The following is a 14,187-nucleotide window of genomic DNA, read 5'->3' on the forward strand; positions in this document are numbered from 1 at the left end:
GAGTCTCGAAATTACGCCCAACCCAGCGCCCATCCCTGTCACCCACGCAAAGCAATCGGCGAAAATTAGCCGCCAGACTAAACATTATTTACTTTTATAAATACCTCCTTTATGTCTGAAATAAAGCAATGACACTCACCGGCATATTGGCTCAAGAAAGGCTCGATGGATCAAAGTAATATTTCTCTCTAAAGCTATCTTAACTCCGTTAGAAATGGCAGCAAATGAACATAGATTTAGCATCTTGTGAAATGACCGAATAACTATCTTTTTCTGGAAACTTTTTCACTTGTTTAAATGTCAATAGATTTTTCTCGGCAACTATTTTGCAATCCGAGAACGGGCGGTGATGCGTTGCTAATTAATTTAGGACGTGGGGGTCATGCGGAGGGGGGATAAAGGCCAAACCAAAAACACTTCTTGCGACATCTATGCTCATTAGACAGAGGAAACATGCTTTGTCATCATTCACTTCTAAAGTAGGAATGAAACCGCCTTTTTACAAAGAGGAATCGTGGTTGATGTTCACTTTGGTCTATATTGACGACAATCTTGCTTAAAAAGACTCCCTGTCAGATCCATAACAATGTATCTAAATACGCGTCAGCATCTCTGGGGAGCTCGTAACATTCACGCGCACTGGTTAACTCTGTTTAGGGTCCGATTTTTTTCCTAAACGATAACAAACGGACGCAATAAAGGGCCAATAGTGATGCAAATTGTGATCATTGTTGGCCAACGAAACAGATATGCTTGGGCAAATATTTGAGAGAGGGAGAGCATGAATTATGTATCTTGGTCACTATTATCAAGTTAACATCAATATAGACCACTCTGATACTGAAAATATTCATCGCTAAGGAACACAGAAACATTTTACAGGTTTTAAATCTTAGCCAGTGAAAAGTATATCATTGGGGAGAATCAAAGACCCTAAACAGGAGAGAATTTTGATGATTGTAGTGTTGGTAAACAGATGTTTTCATAAATAAATGTGGAAGTGTCGGTTTTCAAGTGAATATTTAGCAAAAAGCATAAGCTTTGTGTTGGGTCGCTTCCTGTTGCTAATAATTATTTTGAGCTTTGACTTCTTCTGGTATCACTGCTGTTTAGTCAGTTACAAAAAAATGACATCGTTCATCGAGTGAATCTATCTCGTGAATCTAAATAGATTTCAAAAATAATATACAAATTTTGAGTGACGCCACGCTCAAGAGGGACGCGTTTTTTGCCTAAATCCGCGTTATATGTCGCGCGCGTGACGCGAACTCCAAAGGCGCTTATTGTATTGAAAGGCGCTGAAATGGTTTCTTTTGTGTCTAGTGCGTGACGTCATGTAGCAGCTCCAATCAGAGCCCGGAAGCCAGTGGGCATTGGCCTCTCATCCGGCGAAACAAAGAACCGAGCTTTTCTATATGAGGTTTACAGTGTTTCGTGTTCTATGGTCAAAGCGTGGAGGTCTTTTGCGCTTAGAAAATGACTCTCTTGGCGTAAATTTGTTTTAAAAGTTCGAGAGTTTCGGTTGAATATGACGTGAGTTTCTCACGAAAATGTGCTGCTCGCGATAGAGGAAAGCGCTTGGCTGGGCTGTGCTTGAAGCAAGCACGCAAGCTTTACTTGCGCGTGGTGAACAACGCCAGCTGCGAGAATACAATCGTCAGTAGCGGTGTCTCCTGGAAATGGAGAAACAAATACCCGACTCTGTAATTCTCGAAGTGTTCAGGTACTTTACGAAAAGAGAACTTGGTGTTTTGGCTCAAGTTTGCCCGCGGTGGCGAAGAATTGCCTACGATCGTTCGCTCTGGTGTGTTGTTGACATGAATGATTTTTGGCCTGCGGTTGATGAAGAGACGTTGTTGATGTTGATCAGGACGCGTTTATCCTCGGTAAAAGCTCTTAATTTGGGCGGTTGTACCCTCACAGCCAAAGTGGCTAAAGAACTCGCTAAAAGATGTCTTCAACTCCGTAGTCTGGTCTTTTACGGAGCGGAGGTTGAAAGCGAAACGGGACACGAAGGTATACGCGACTTTCCAACGGGCTTAGAACTCATGGATTTACGCTACTCGTGGGGAAATTTCAAGTTTATGAGAAGATTACCGAGACATTTTACTCAAATGAGATACGTTGGATTGGGGATGGACTCATCTGAGAGTCTCGTGCCTGATGTTTTTGCGAAAATGAGAAACTTGCGCATTCTTGATTGCACGGATTGCGAGACATTGACTGATGACGCACTTCTCAAAGTCTCGATGAATTGTCCGCACTTAGAATCGATATGCTTGAACGAATGTAAGAATTATCGAGGAAAACACCTTTATCGAGTCCTAAATAATTGTAAGTCTGTTTCAACTCTGCTTATTCGATTTACAAAGATCACCGATGAGGCACTGATGGCAGTTAGTTGGGAAAAGACCGTGGTGAAAGAACTTGATCTGACCGGTTGCTATTTCGTGACAACCACTGGCCTTTCAAACGTGATTTCTAGGTTGCCGGATATTCGCTATTTTAAAATGAATCAATGTGGATTTCGGCACATTCTTCATTTGAGAATTTACCAAGAAGTGAGGCCAACGCTGGCTTACAAATGTTTAGAGACTTTAGATCTGCGATGGAACTTTCTACTGTCGGCGGAATGTTTGGAGGGCGTTCTGCGACATTCCCCGTCCCTACGGTACTTAGGAGTTAGTCACTCCCCTAGGATACCCCCCTCAGTGATAGCTGAGATGTTCAAGTTTGTTTCCAAGTTGAGGATTTTGGAGTTTGGACCTCTTCGCAAGGAGGCCTTGTCAGAGAGTTCATTAGTACCCAATCTTATTAAGATGTGCCCACTCATAGAGGCAGTGTCCTTAATCAATTTCAAGTTGATTGATGATTGCGACGCAGACTTGGTTCAGGAACTTAGAGACAAATGCAAACACATCAGGGAAGTTAAGCTCTGCAGTCCTCGCATTGAGCATGTTGCCATTGGTAACAGCGGAGAAACCATCACTGTGGAACGACTTCTTATCAAAATGGAGAGCCTGCTGCCGAGCCCAGAGAACACACTTGGCAAAGTTATCAACAAATTGCATGTTTAGGTAGTTCTTTTTTATATTCATTATCAGAAATCTTCATTGTACATAGTAGCCAGATGTTGCACATAAAAATATTCTTTCTATTTTCACAATCATAAATTAATATTCAACATTATAATAGTCACTAGTGTATGATATGTGACATTTTCAACTTATGGACTAAGTTGGTCATATTGATTGAAAGCCATTCCATTGTTAGCCGATGGCAGCACTAAATGGACCTCTCGGGTGTGAGCAATTGAATTTTATTATTCCTTAAAACAATCTCCAATTTCAAATTCTAATGAATTTTCTTTAGGAAAATTGTAGTTGAAATTATACTTATTTGCCCAGAAACTACAACGATCTTTTTCTAGGACTCATTTTTTTCTAGTTTCACCTTCATACTTTGAAACTTTTTAGATCCTCAGTTTTATTGATGTAAACCAAACAGTGTGTTCCTCTGTGAGGATTTTTTCTTTTCTTGGTAAACTTTTGGTTTTTCAGCTGAAGTTTGGTGTATTACATTTGTTCTCTCTGTTTGCTGGGAACCATGTTTTTACTGAAGAAAATTTACTTCAAACAGGGTTACTGTCAAATTGATTTCACTTCTTCTTTCAACAATGTAAATAATGCCAACAAGCAGGCTGGACGATACAGTGTTTTAAGGAGAACGAGTATAGCAGTAATGGAGCAGCAGAAAGGGAACTTTCCAGAGAAATTCCCAATGCATTATATATCCAGCGTTGTTTAAGTCCTTTTTCCAACTAGTCTTTGTTTAGGTTTGCAATATCCCTATTTTCTGAGAGGGAGTTTTTTCTAGAATTCTGCTTATATGGAAGGGCCTAATGTTATTATAGGTGCTTTTGTTTCCAACATTTCATGGCCCAGCTGTGTTGGATCTTAGGGCTAAGCCACTGTGAATAGTTTTAAGTCACTTGATTCTTTCTTTGTCTCTTATAAGCTTACAGCTCCAACTTTTCAATTCTTTGAAAAGATACATTAAACCAACAATTTTTTTTCAGTATTTTTGGATGATTCACAATTGGTGACCATTTCTTGCACACTTTACCCACTAATCTATGTCATTACTTAAAATTGTTTACACAATAGACACTTCCACTTGTCATTTCTTCTTTGTCTAGCTGTGGAAGCAAAGTGGTGTTGCAAATCTTTTCAAAGTCTTAATGTTGCATAAAGACTTAAAAAAAAAGAAATTTGTTTCTAGGACTGGATCCTAAAAATATAGCTCAAAATTTTGAAATCTATAATTACCGAAAAGAACTTTTAATGCAATGTATTTATATTATATAATTATGACAAATATCTTTAAAAAATTGTAAAGAATTCAATTTGCGATGTAAGGGTGGTGTAGCTCAAACTATGTAAATTATGTTTTGAAGAGTTGCCAAGAAAGTTGTTATATAAATATATGTGTCAAATCTTTCCTCTTGACGTATTTGGTATAGCAATTATGCTTACTGTCACTCAAATGTGCTGACAGGTATAATTATGTTGTAAGCTGCCTTGTCATTTGACACCTAATTTAGCAAAATGCTACAAATCATACTGAAAGTTGATTACTTGAAAATTTTGATAATCTGTAACTCTTCTATATAGCAGCTCAAAATATCAATTTTGAGCCAAGGGCTATCTTCTCAGTTTCCATTTTTCCTCCCATCAACTTTCCTCGTTCCCATTTATATCACGTTAATGCCAACAAATTTTGACTGAAAGCATCATTTGACAAGCCTTTGCATGTCTCAGTAACTCTTTTTCTTCCAACAAAAGCCAAACCATTGAAGCAAACTTGCCATAAGGTTTTTTTTCTTTCATCTAGTTTTGTTCATAGAAAGAATTTGAAGTATCTTAGAAGCTTCTAACCCTATTAAAATCTGCATCCTTGGATAATGCAATTCAAGACTTTTTATTGGCTTAGCCATTATGGTATATGAGCCAATATACCACAATCTACAACAAATATGGTTAGCGTAAGCATCAGCTTCAAAGCAAATGGAGCTAAAAAATTTAATAAAATTTAATAATTTAATTTCATGTCTTCAATAAAACAATAATTCCAATAAAACAATAATTGGATATGAGATGATCATAGCCAACTCGGTGCTACGCGCCTCATTAGCTATCTATCTCATATCCAACGCGCGCTCGTGGAATTGCTCACAAGCTTCTCGGTCATCAGGTCACGTGACATGGTTATCCAAAGGCCCGGATTCATTCGTTTAGCAGTCTGGGCGCTAGTTTTCATACCCGTCCTCGGTCAACATGGCGGACGATTTGGTAGTGTTTGTTGAGCTGGATAGTTTGTTTTGGGGAAACTTGCCTACTTCCAAGTTATTATCCCCATTTTAAATTACTCATCTGCAGTTTTTTACATAAAAATCCATTTAAAATGGCCGAAATGGATCCTGAAGTTGCAAATCGCCTCAATAAAGAAGGCGCAACCCTGATAGTTTTGGACGTTCCCGAAGGCACCGAATTCGGCATTGATTACTTCTCATGGAGCGCTGGTCCACGATATAAAGGAGTAAAAATGGTACCAGCCGGGCTTCATTTCATTTACTACAGCGCAGTAGATGGTGGGGGAGAAAGCGCTCCGAGAACGGGCATGTTTCTTTTCACCAAGCGTCATGATATCCATGTCATGAAATGGGATCCGAGCAGTGAAGATGTGATCCGAGTGGACTGTAGCGAAGAAGAATTAAATAGATATAGACAAGGTATTGTCTGTGTAGATTTTATTGCATCTATCTGAACCCTTTAACTCCCATGGGTAACCAAGATGGAATTTCTCCTTACAATATCATTACATCACACAGACAAGTGATGAGAATAAGGAAAGATATCAGATGGGGGAATGTTAGTTGATCCAATACCAAATTCTCTATACTTATGTCATAAGAATCATATGACAGACAGTAAAGAGAATTACTTATGATATCTCTTACAGAGCCCTCTGTTCTGAGGAGTATAACTGGGTACAAGCAAATTATCAGGGAATTTTGGGGGGAGTAAATTTAATTATTTTTTAATTTGGATATATCAGCAAAGTTGAAGTGGTAAATTGGCCACCGTAACGATTACAAAAGCTGATGTTTGGAGCGTTAGCCCTTCGCCCTTCGTCGGAGCCCTTTGCCCTTCGCTCCAACGAAGGGCTAACGCTCGAAACATCAGCTTTTGTAATCGTTACGGTGGCCAATTTACCACTTCAACTTTGTTGATATATCCAAATTATTTTGTTACTCCCACCGACACAGCCCCAAACAGTTTCTTTCGAAACTATCAGCCTTTAATTATTTTTTAGTTGTTTCATTTGATAGAAACCAGAATAAGCTCTGGTTGCATGGGTGACTTGGCTTGAGTACAGACTTTATCTTTAATACGAATGTACTGTACTTTGGTAGAGTTTGAGCAAATTATAGAGAGCTGAAAGTTTGAGAAAGAGAATTGTGGGAATCACAAGTAGTCATGGTGCTTGCTGATACTCCAGCATCACAGCATTTTTAACACAGTTTTTAATTTCATTCTATGAAATGTAAAGGTTTACAAGATATGGATTCTTTTCTTGGTCCTTATCCCTATGAACACTTAAAGAAATGGGTCTCCTTGACCAACCATATAACTGAAGATTTACTAGAAAGACTTCAACCTGCATGCAAAAAGATTTCTTCAGCAACTGAGCTTGCCCAAGAGCTGTCATATACCAGAACAAAGCCTTCTATGAGTGAGAGCACCATTTCTTCAATTGCCCACAATCCAGATGCTGTGATAAGATTTTCAGAGATTCCCAAACAGAAGTTCCCTGAGGGTGCATCTCCAGCAGAAATTAGCAAACACAGCATGGACAGCAGTTATGTTCTTGGTAACATGATCAGCGGTATGAAAGGTTAGTGATTAGTATGTAACTTCTCCCTATCAGATTCATACATTATCCAGCAAACAGGTAATGAGAGTACTCAAACTTATCCTGAAGGTAGAAGTTGTTAGTATATACTAAAACAGCGGATAGCTTTGAAGGCGCACTGTGATTGGCTAGTCAACTCCGAATATCCTTTGCTATTTACCTCCGAGCAACTCAGGAAAAAATGGCGTCCCGGTTTGCATCCGTGACAAGTGAAGAAATCACTCAAATTAACGACGGTGGTGTATATTATCTCACTGTTTTAGTATATACTAAAACAACTATTCACCGAAGTGGGGTGGTTAGCGGTGGATATTTACCTCGCCACTTCGCGGCTTGGTAAATATCCACCACTAACCACCCCCACTTCGGTGAATAGTTGTTAATTATCCTGATCTGACGCCAATTTCCCATCACTAATTTACAAGGAAATGTGTAGCAGATAGATTGAAGAATTAACAATCACATCTTGGAAGTTAAAGGGTAAGGAGTTTTAACTGTTTATACAGTCCTGCTCTGCTGTTAAATGTCGGACTTATTTGATGACCTGCTCCCAGTTGGCTTGTTAGCTTAATTAGTAGAGTGCTGCACTAATATTGCAGAGGTCAGTGGTTTGAATCCCGTACAGGCCTGAATTGCTTAAATAGCGCTCTTTACTGCGAGGATTGTGCACAAATATGTTTCTATAACCACAGTTCAGATATATGAATTTCATACATTTGTTGTGTTTGTTAAAAGTGAATCTAAATTTTTTTGGTAAGAGTGTTTTTGCCCAAACTATGGACACACCTGACGGCTATATTCATCCAATTCTTAATCTAAAAGCTTACATTACTTCAGCCCTTTCACCCTGAAGAGTGACAAACATCTTACATCTCCCAAAAATATCACTCCTGAGTCAAACATTAATGCCGCAGGAATATTAAACGACAAGATCAGGAAAGTGATCCTTGCGGTAATAAACCCTCCTTATGTAGTAGTGGAAATAAGGCCTGAAAAATGAAAATTCAGTCCCATGACCTCTGCAATAACAGTGCAGTGCTCTACAAACTGAGCCAACAAGCCAACTGGGAGGTGGTCATTATGTTGGTTTGTATTAAACCCGTCTAAGTAATAAATCAATGAATTTAAACATATGGAAATCATATATGTGTGCTGTGGTTTATGAAATGTATGAAAGCAATCCTCGCAGTGATAAACCCAGGAACTCAAGAAGCTCTTGATTGTTAGACAAATTCTCCTCGTAATTTCCATAGGAAATTTACTGAGAACAATATGGAGGATGTGCATACTGCTTTAAGGAAAATTGAAGGGAGCCCAGTGCCCTGAAAACTGTGAAATCCAGGGTGCCCAGCTTATGCTCCTTATGAAAAAACTAAGATTCCTGAGTCACCCAAGAGCAAAAGTAAAGCACCAGGGGCCACCAGGCATTGCTAGACCACAGCCTTGCTGCTGTTAGGGTATAGAGGGGTAAAGGATCTTTTCACAGCAATGTGACCTGATTATGGTTTGCACTGATTTTTGTCTTTCTTGTTTCCTTTTTTTTGTTGCTTTTTCCTTTCTTTATCATCCAAGACAGAAAGGAAATCGTTGGTGAACTTCAGTTTGCCTTTGTGTGTTTCCTTGTTGGCCAAGGTAAAAAGTTTGCAATTATTTTACTAAAGTGCACCTAAACCCAAAAAAATGATGCTTAACGAAATAAGCTTATTTTTTGGAATATTTCTGTGCAAAAATTTTTTAATTTGCTCAAATCTTTAATTTTCTGAGCCCAGTCAAAATAAGGAAAATCGGTCACCATCTTGCCCCACGACCGAGTTTAAAGAGGAATGGCTCTGAAGCGGGTAATGTGACATCAAATTGAGAACACGAAAGTCTGCATTTCACACATTTTCACTTGTTTGGGAAGGTTGTTGTCGATATCGTCCGAAATATACCGACTAGGTGTGTGGTATGAGGAATGTATGAAGCACGATACCCTCTTGCAAATTTCGCACGTTGCTACATCCTCCAACAACACACTTAGTGGGCATATTTTTGGACAATATCGACTACAACCTTCTCAAACAAGTGAAAATATGTGAAATGCAGACTTTCGTGTTCTCGATTTTACGTCACATTACCCCGTAGAGCCATTCCTCTTTAAACTCGGTCGTGGGGCAAGATGGCGGCCGATTTTCCGTATTTTGACTGGGCACAGACAATTGAAGATTTGAGCAAATAAAAAAATTTTTGCACAGAAATACTCCAAAAAATATGCTTATTTCGTTAAGTGAAAAAAAAAATGTTTGGGTTTAGGTGCACTTTATTATGATATTCATTGTAAAATCTAAAGAAAAAAAAAAGTCAAGGGATTTCTTGTCAACCACCCCATTAACAGACAACCTGTGTCATTTCCACCACAATTAAATCTCATTTTTTAAGGACCTTTTTTTTAATTTTGAATTGTTTTTTGGACTTACAAGATTTCTGAATCTTAAGTCTCAGAGAAGTATAAAAAAAAAAAGCTGTGAAATCAATATAAACCTGAGAGAGTAGCATAAAATAGTAATGAACTAATTTTTTTGTGAAATCAATATAAACCAGAGAGTAACATAAAGTAGTCATGAACTAATTTTTTTGTATTTTTGGCAGTGTATGATGCATTTGAACACTGGAAAAGACTTCTTAATCTGCTGTGTGACTGCGATGAAGCTTTGTCAATGTACAGTGATATATTTGATGTCCTCATAGGTAAGGCCTGTTTTATCACTGAGTTTGCCAAAGAGTATACCAATTAATTTAAGAGTATTTTTTTTTTTTTATAATCTGGGAAAGAATAATGGCTAAATTCTCTACAATGGTGTAAAATGGTCAGGTTACTGGATTCAATTCTGTCACTCCCAAGATCTCATTAGCAGTTCTGCTCACTGTCTGCTATACAATTCTTATAACGTTATTTTGGAGAATTTGCTATTGGATCAGTTGATAAAACCCAATTGATATTTTTCTCCTTTCTCATTGCTTGTCTGCCCTAGAGGATTCCTGATTAATTACTGGATTTTTCCTTTCAAACAATCTTGTATTCCTTTGTGAAACAAAAGGAGAAGTTGATGTTGTATCAAAAGCCACTGAGGGTTTCATTCAATAACCACATCCCACAAGTGCAATAATGTTGTTTTGTTATTTTGTTGTTGTTTTTTTGTTTTTTGTTTTACTTTGTATACTTCTATATTTTTATTAAGTTCTCACCTTGCTTTGTTTTGCTCAGGAGTGTTACATTTTCAAGTGCAAGAAATTCCAAAAGATTTCTTTGTGGACATAGTGTCATCCAATAATTTCCTTACCACAACTTTGCAGGTGAGAGTAAAATTAATAACATTTCCTTTGTAAAGAGACATAATTACTAACAGTGAAAACCTGTTGAAGCAGAGACCCTTAGCACACTGGCCAGTATCATCTGTATACGGCTTTAGTAAACTGCTTGATGGAAAATAGGTTGTAATCTTGAAATGGATAATAATTATAATAATAATAATGCACTTAACAAAGCATGATATGATCTTTATTTAGCAATAATTTCCATAAATTCCTCTACAATACAGAATATTAACAGCGTAAAAAATGATCCAAAATAACTCACTTTCGGCTCACATCTACTCCTTTTTCTTTTAATGTCAAAGTGTCTGGAAAAGTATAAATGACGGAGTCAAATCTGAACAGATTCAAAGTCTAATACTCTGATAAGTAAATTAAAGCATATCTAAAACTATACAGAAAAGAGAAAGGTGAATGGCAAATCTAGAACCCTTTATACAAGGCTGCTAAAAGTCATTAAACAATGTCAATGGCTCCCTTGGCAGCTGCGATTTCAATGTCACAATAATAACAATAATAATAATAATAATAATAATAATAATAAAAACAATATTTACAGAGGATATCACCAGCTAACACTAAGTTGATAAGGGTGGTCCTCTATCTACATTACTAAAATTTCCTAAGACTTAAAGACTGATCGAAGATAAAAAATTTAAAATTACAGGAAGAATATTTTATTTACAAACAGTTCCAGCTACATATTTTTTAAACTGTTCTAGGCTATAGTCTCTAGCTTCTACAGATAAACTGTTCCAAGCGTGTACACCTCTGTATTGGAAAGATCTTTGTCCAGTCTTAGAAGATAGCTTAGGTGTGAACAGGTTTCTGTTTGTGGCTGATCTTGTATTGATTTGATGTTTGTCTTTAACACACTCATACCTATTCTGTAGATAATTAGGGCTAGATTTATTAATGGTTTTGAACATCAATATAGAAGTAAAGTATTCTATGCATTGATTTATAGTCATCCAGTTTAATTTGTAGAACAGCTCAGACGATGGGACATCTTGGGGAGGCTTGATATTAAGAATGACTCAAAATGAATATTTTGCTAGCCTTTGAACCTAGCCCTTTCAAGTCGATAGAATGACATGTGTCAACTAGAATTTAAAAAGTTTTAGAAGTGAAATAATATGTAACCAGTAACCAGTAACTCATCTTTAATACTGTAGCTCACTAAAAGGACGGCTAATAATAAATTCAATAAATAGATACATAAGTTGTAGGTTATCTCTCACTGCTAATGGCCTAAAAGGCTAGTCAAAGCAGTGGAGAAATGATATTTCTTTACAGGAAGGAAAGAAATTTACAAAGGGAAGCGATTACTAAACCCAGACACTCAGCAAAAAGCCATATAAATGCATCAACTATGAAAGAAACTTAACAGATAAATAAAAAACTGAAGTTAAGCCTGAGTAATTATTTCTTACAAGCTATTAAGGTACTGTATTAAGTATTTAATCAATTGAGGGATTTTAATTCCTTTAGCTCTTGGGTATCGAGATGTATTTGTGTAAAATAGTCTTAAAGAATTTGGATTTACTAAGGGATCTAATGCAGTAATGAACTTTGTTCCAAATAGATACACCGATTATCCCTGCAAAATAATTAAGCTTTATTCTGATCTTCAAGTTCCTCTTTAAGCTGACGGCTCAATACAGTTTTAATGGTATTGAAGTGTTTGGTGCCCATGCCCACTTAAAAGAGGTGTCTACGGAATGCAGATTCATTTTATTGTTAATATGGGAGGGAAATTGGAATTTGGGCTTGTCCACACGTCTCCCTTACTATATATCTCACTTTAGCAAAAATCAAGGGGGACCTCAGAATGGATCAGATTGTACAGCGATAACTGAAATAGTACTCACTTTTTTTTTTTTTAGCTAGCGGTTTTGTGTGCGCTTCAAAATCGACAAGGCTGAAGCCTCGAGCTAGCCTGCAGTGCCGGCGTATTTTGGGCGCACGAGTGCACATTTTCGTATTAGGCCGCCATCTTAGATTTGGTAACTGTGTAGGATTGGGGCAAGGAAATATTTGCCGAGGGAGTAGGTGTTAAGTGGAAAAATGTGCACTCGTGCGCCCAAAATACGCCGGCACTGTAGGCTAGCCTCGAGCGGGAAACCTGTTTTCCGTCCCAAGCCTCTCGCGACTTCGTTCTCACGCTCGACTCTTTAAAACGCGTACACAAGTTGCCTTTTGATTATTCCCATTTTTTTAATTTTATAAACTGTTGTATGGAAATTTAGATTACAGAATTGAAGATACATATGCACGATCCTCGCAGAAGATAGCGCTATTTAAGCAATAGCGAAAATCAGACCTGAAAAAAAAAAAAAAAAAAATCAGGCCTGTACGGGATCGAACCACTGACCTCTGCGATACTAGTGCAGCGCTCTACCAATTGAGCTAACAAGCCAACTGGGAGCAGGCCGTTAAGTTGATTCGTAATAAACCCGTGAAAGTGATAAATGAGATACAATGAAAAATATGAAGTTCATATATTTTGTACTGCGGTATTAGATACATATGCAGGATCCTCGCAGTAGATAGCGCTATTTAAGCAATAGCGAAAATCAGACCTGAAAAAATTCAGGCCTGTACAGATCGTGCATATGTATCTAATACCACAGTACAAAATAAATGAACTTCATATATTTCATTGTATCTCATTTATCACTTTCACGGGTTTATTACGAATCAACTTAACGGCCTGCTCTCAGTTGGCTTGTTAGCTCAATTGGTAGAGCGCTGCACTAGTATCACAGAGGTCAGTGGTTCGAATCCCGTACAGGCCTGATTTTTTTCAGGTCTGATTTTCGCTATTGCTTAAATAGCGCTATCTACTGCGAGGATCGTGCATATGTATCTAATACCGCAGTACAAAATATATGAACTTCATATATTTCATTGTATCTCAGAATTAAAGATGTAACACAACACTTTTCATCCCTAACATAATCTTGTATTAGACTGTATTAAGCATCTTTTTTTCGGAGAGTTCAGCCAAAATCTTGTTAATCCTGGGGTCCTGTTACCCACTTGATTGTCGTTTGTATTGTTTTTATCTTAAGTCGATGTTGTTTATGCTATTGTTGTTTAGTCTTGCTTTGTTTCGTTTTCGCCTTGTCAACATTTCCCCGCGCCACCTTATTTTTTATTCTCCATTCCCCTTTTCTCACTCTTTGCTTTATTGATCATCCAGATGTTTTTCTCCAACCTGGAGAGTTCGACGTCAGCGGATAAAAAGTTAGTGGACAAAGCTCGACGATTCCGGCTTCATTTGACCAAACGATTCAACTGGGATTTTGAGAACGAGCCGGAGGAGTTTGCACCAGTCGTGGTTGAAACTTGATAGGGAAAAGCCGTTTGAACTGAAATCCGTTAAAAGCTGGATTAGAGTGGTGGAAAATTGATACACACGTGTCTGAGACATGGCTACTATATATAGAGATATTACCGGTATTTATAATATCTCTTTTTGAATACAAACCTGAACGCCACCATATCATTCAGGTTGTGTTCTTACTGGCAGCGTCAATCAAAAAAGTTATACTTTTGATCGAAGTGTTTAATTGTGAAGCGGTTGTCATTCAAACTAAGGAAAGTTTCCACGACCTATTTTAAACTGCACGTGCCCCAATTAAAAATTTCTTCTTTTCTCTGGAACAGGATTCTTTTATTTCCTATTCTTATCCAGTTAATATATGATCGATGATGCGATAAAGAAAGGAATTAAAAAGAAAGACTATTCTTTGCCGCAGGCGTCATCGTGTTACTTCCAGACCTTATGCTCTACATCGCTGCAAATCTCAGTGAAAAAGCTTCTACGGTTAGTGAACGACGTGTTTTTGCCTCTTT

The 14,187-nt window shown here is 37.7% G+C and overlaps 2 protein-coding genes across 2 annotated transcripts; both read left to right on the forward strand.

Annotated features, from left to right (window-relative positions):
* The first annotated feature begins 1,394 nt into the window (after positions 1 to 1,394).
* Positions 1,395 to 4,508, forward strand: LOC111342181 (F-box/LRR-repeat protein 12). The gene has a single exon (XM_022949229.2). The coding sequence runs from the start codon at positions 1,680 to 1,682 to the stop codon at positions 3,075 to 3,077; it is 1,398 nt and encodes a 465-aa protein (XP_022804964.1). The 5' UTR covers positions 1,395 to 1,679; the 3' UTR covers positions 3,078 to 4,508.
* Positions 4,509 to 5,328: 820 nt separating this feature from the next.
* On the forward strand, positions 5,329 to 13,823 carry LOC111342191 (protein AAR2 homolog). Its single transcript, XM_022949240.2, has 6 exons — positions 5,329 to 5,791; positions 6,613 to 6,957; positions 8,548 to 8,607; positions 9,604 to 9,702; positions 10,220 to 10,308; positions 13,532 to 13,823. The coding sequence occupies exons 1-6, from the start codon at positions 5,464 to 5,466 to the stop codon at positions 13,679 to 13,681; spliced, it is 1,071 nt and encodes a 356-aa protein (XP_022804975.2). The 5' UTR covers positions 5,329 to 5,463; the 3' UTR covers positions 13,682 to 13,823.
* The last annotated feature ends 364 nt before the right edge of the window (positions 13,824 to 14,187 follow it).

This window comes from Stylophora pistillata, chromosome 6 (assembly GCF_964205215.1).
Source record: "Stylophora pistillata chromosome 6, jaStyPist1.2, whole genome shotgun sequence".
NCBI lineage: Eukaryota > Metazoa > Cnidaria > Anthozoa > Scleractinia > Pocilloporidae > Stylophora > Stylophora pistillata.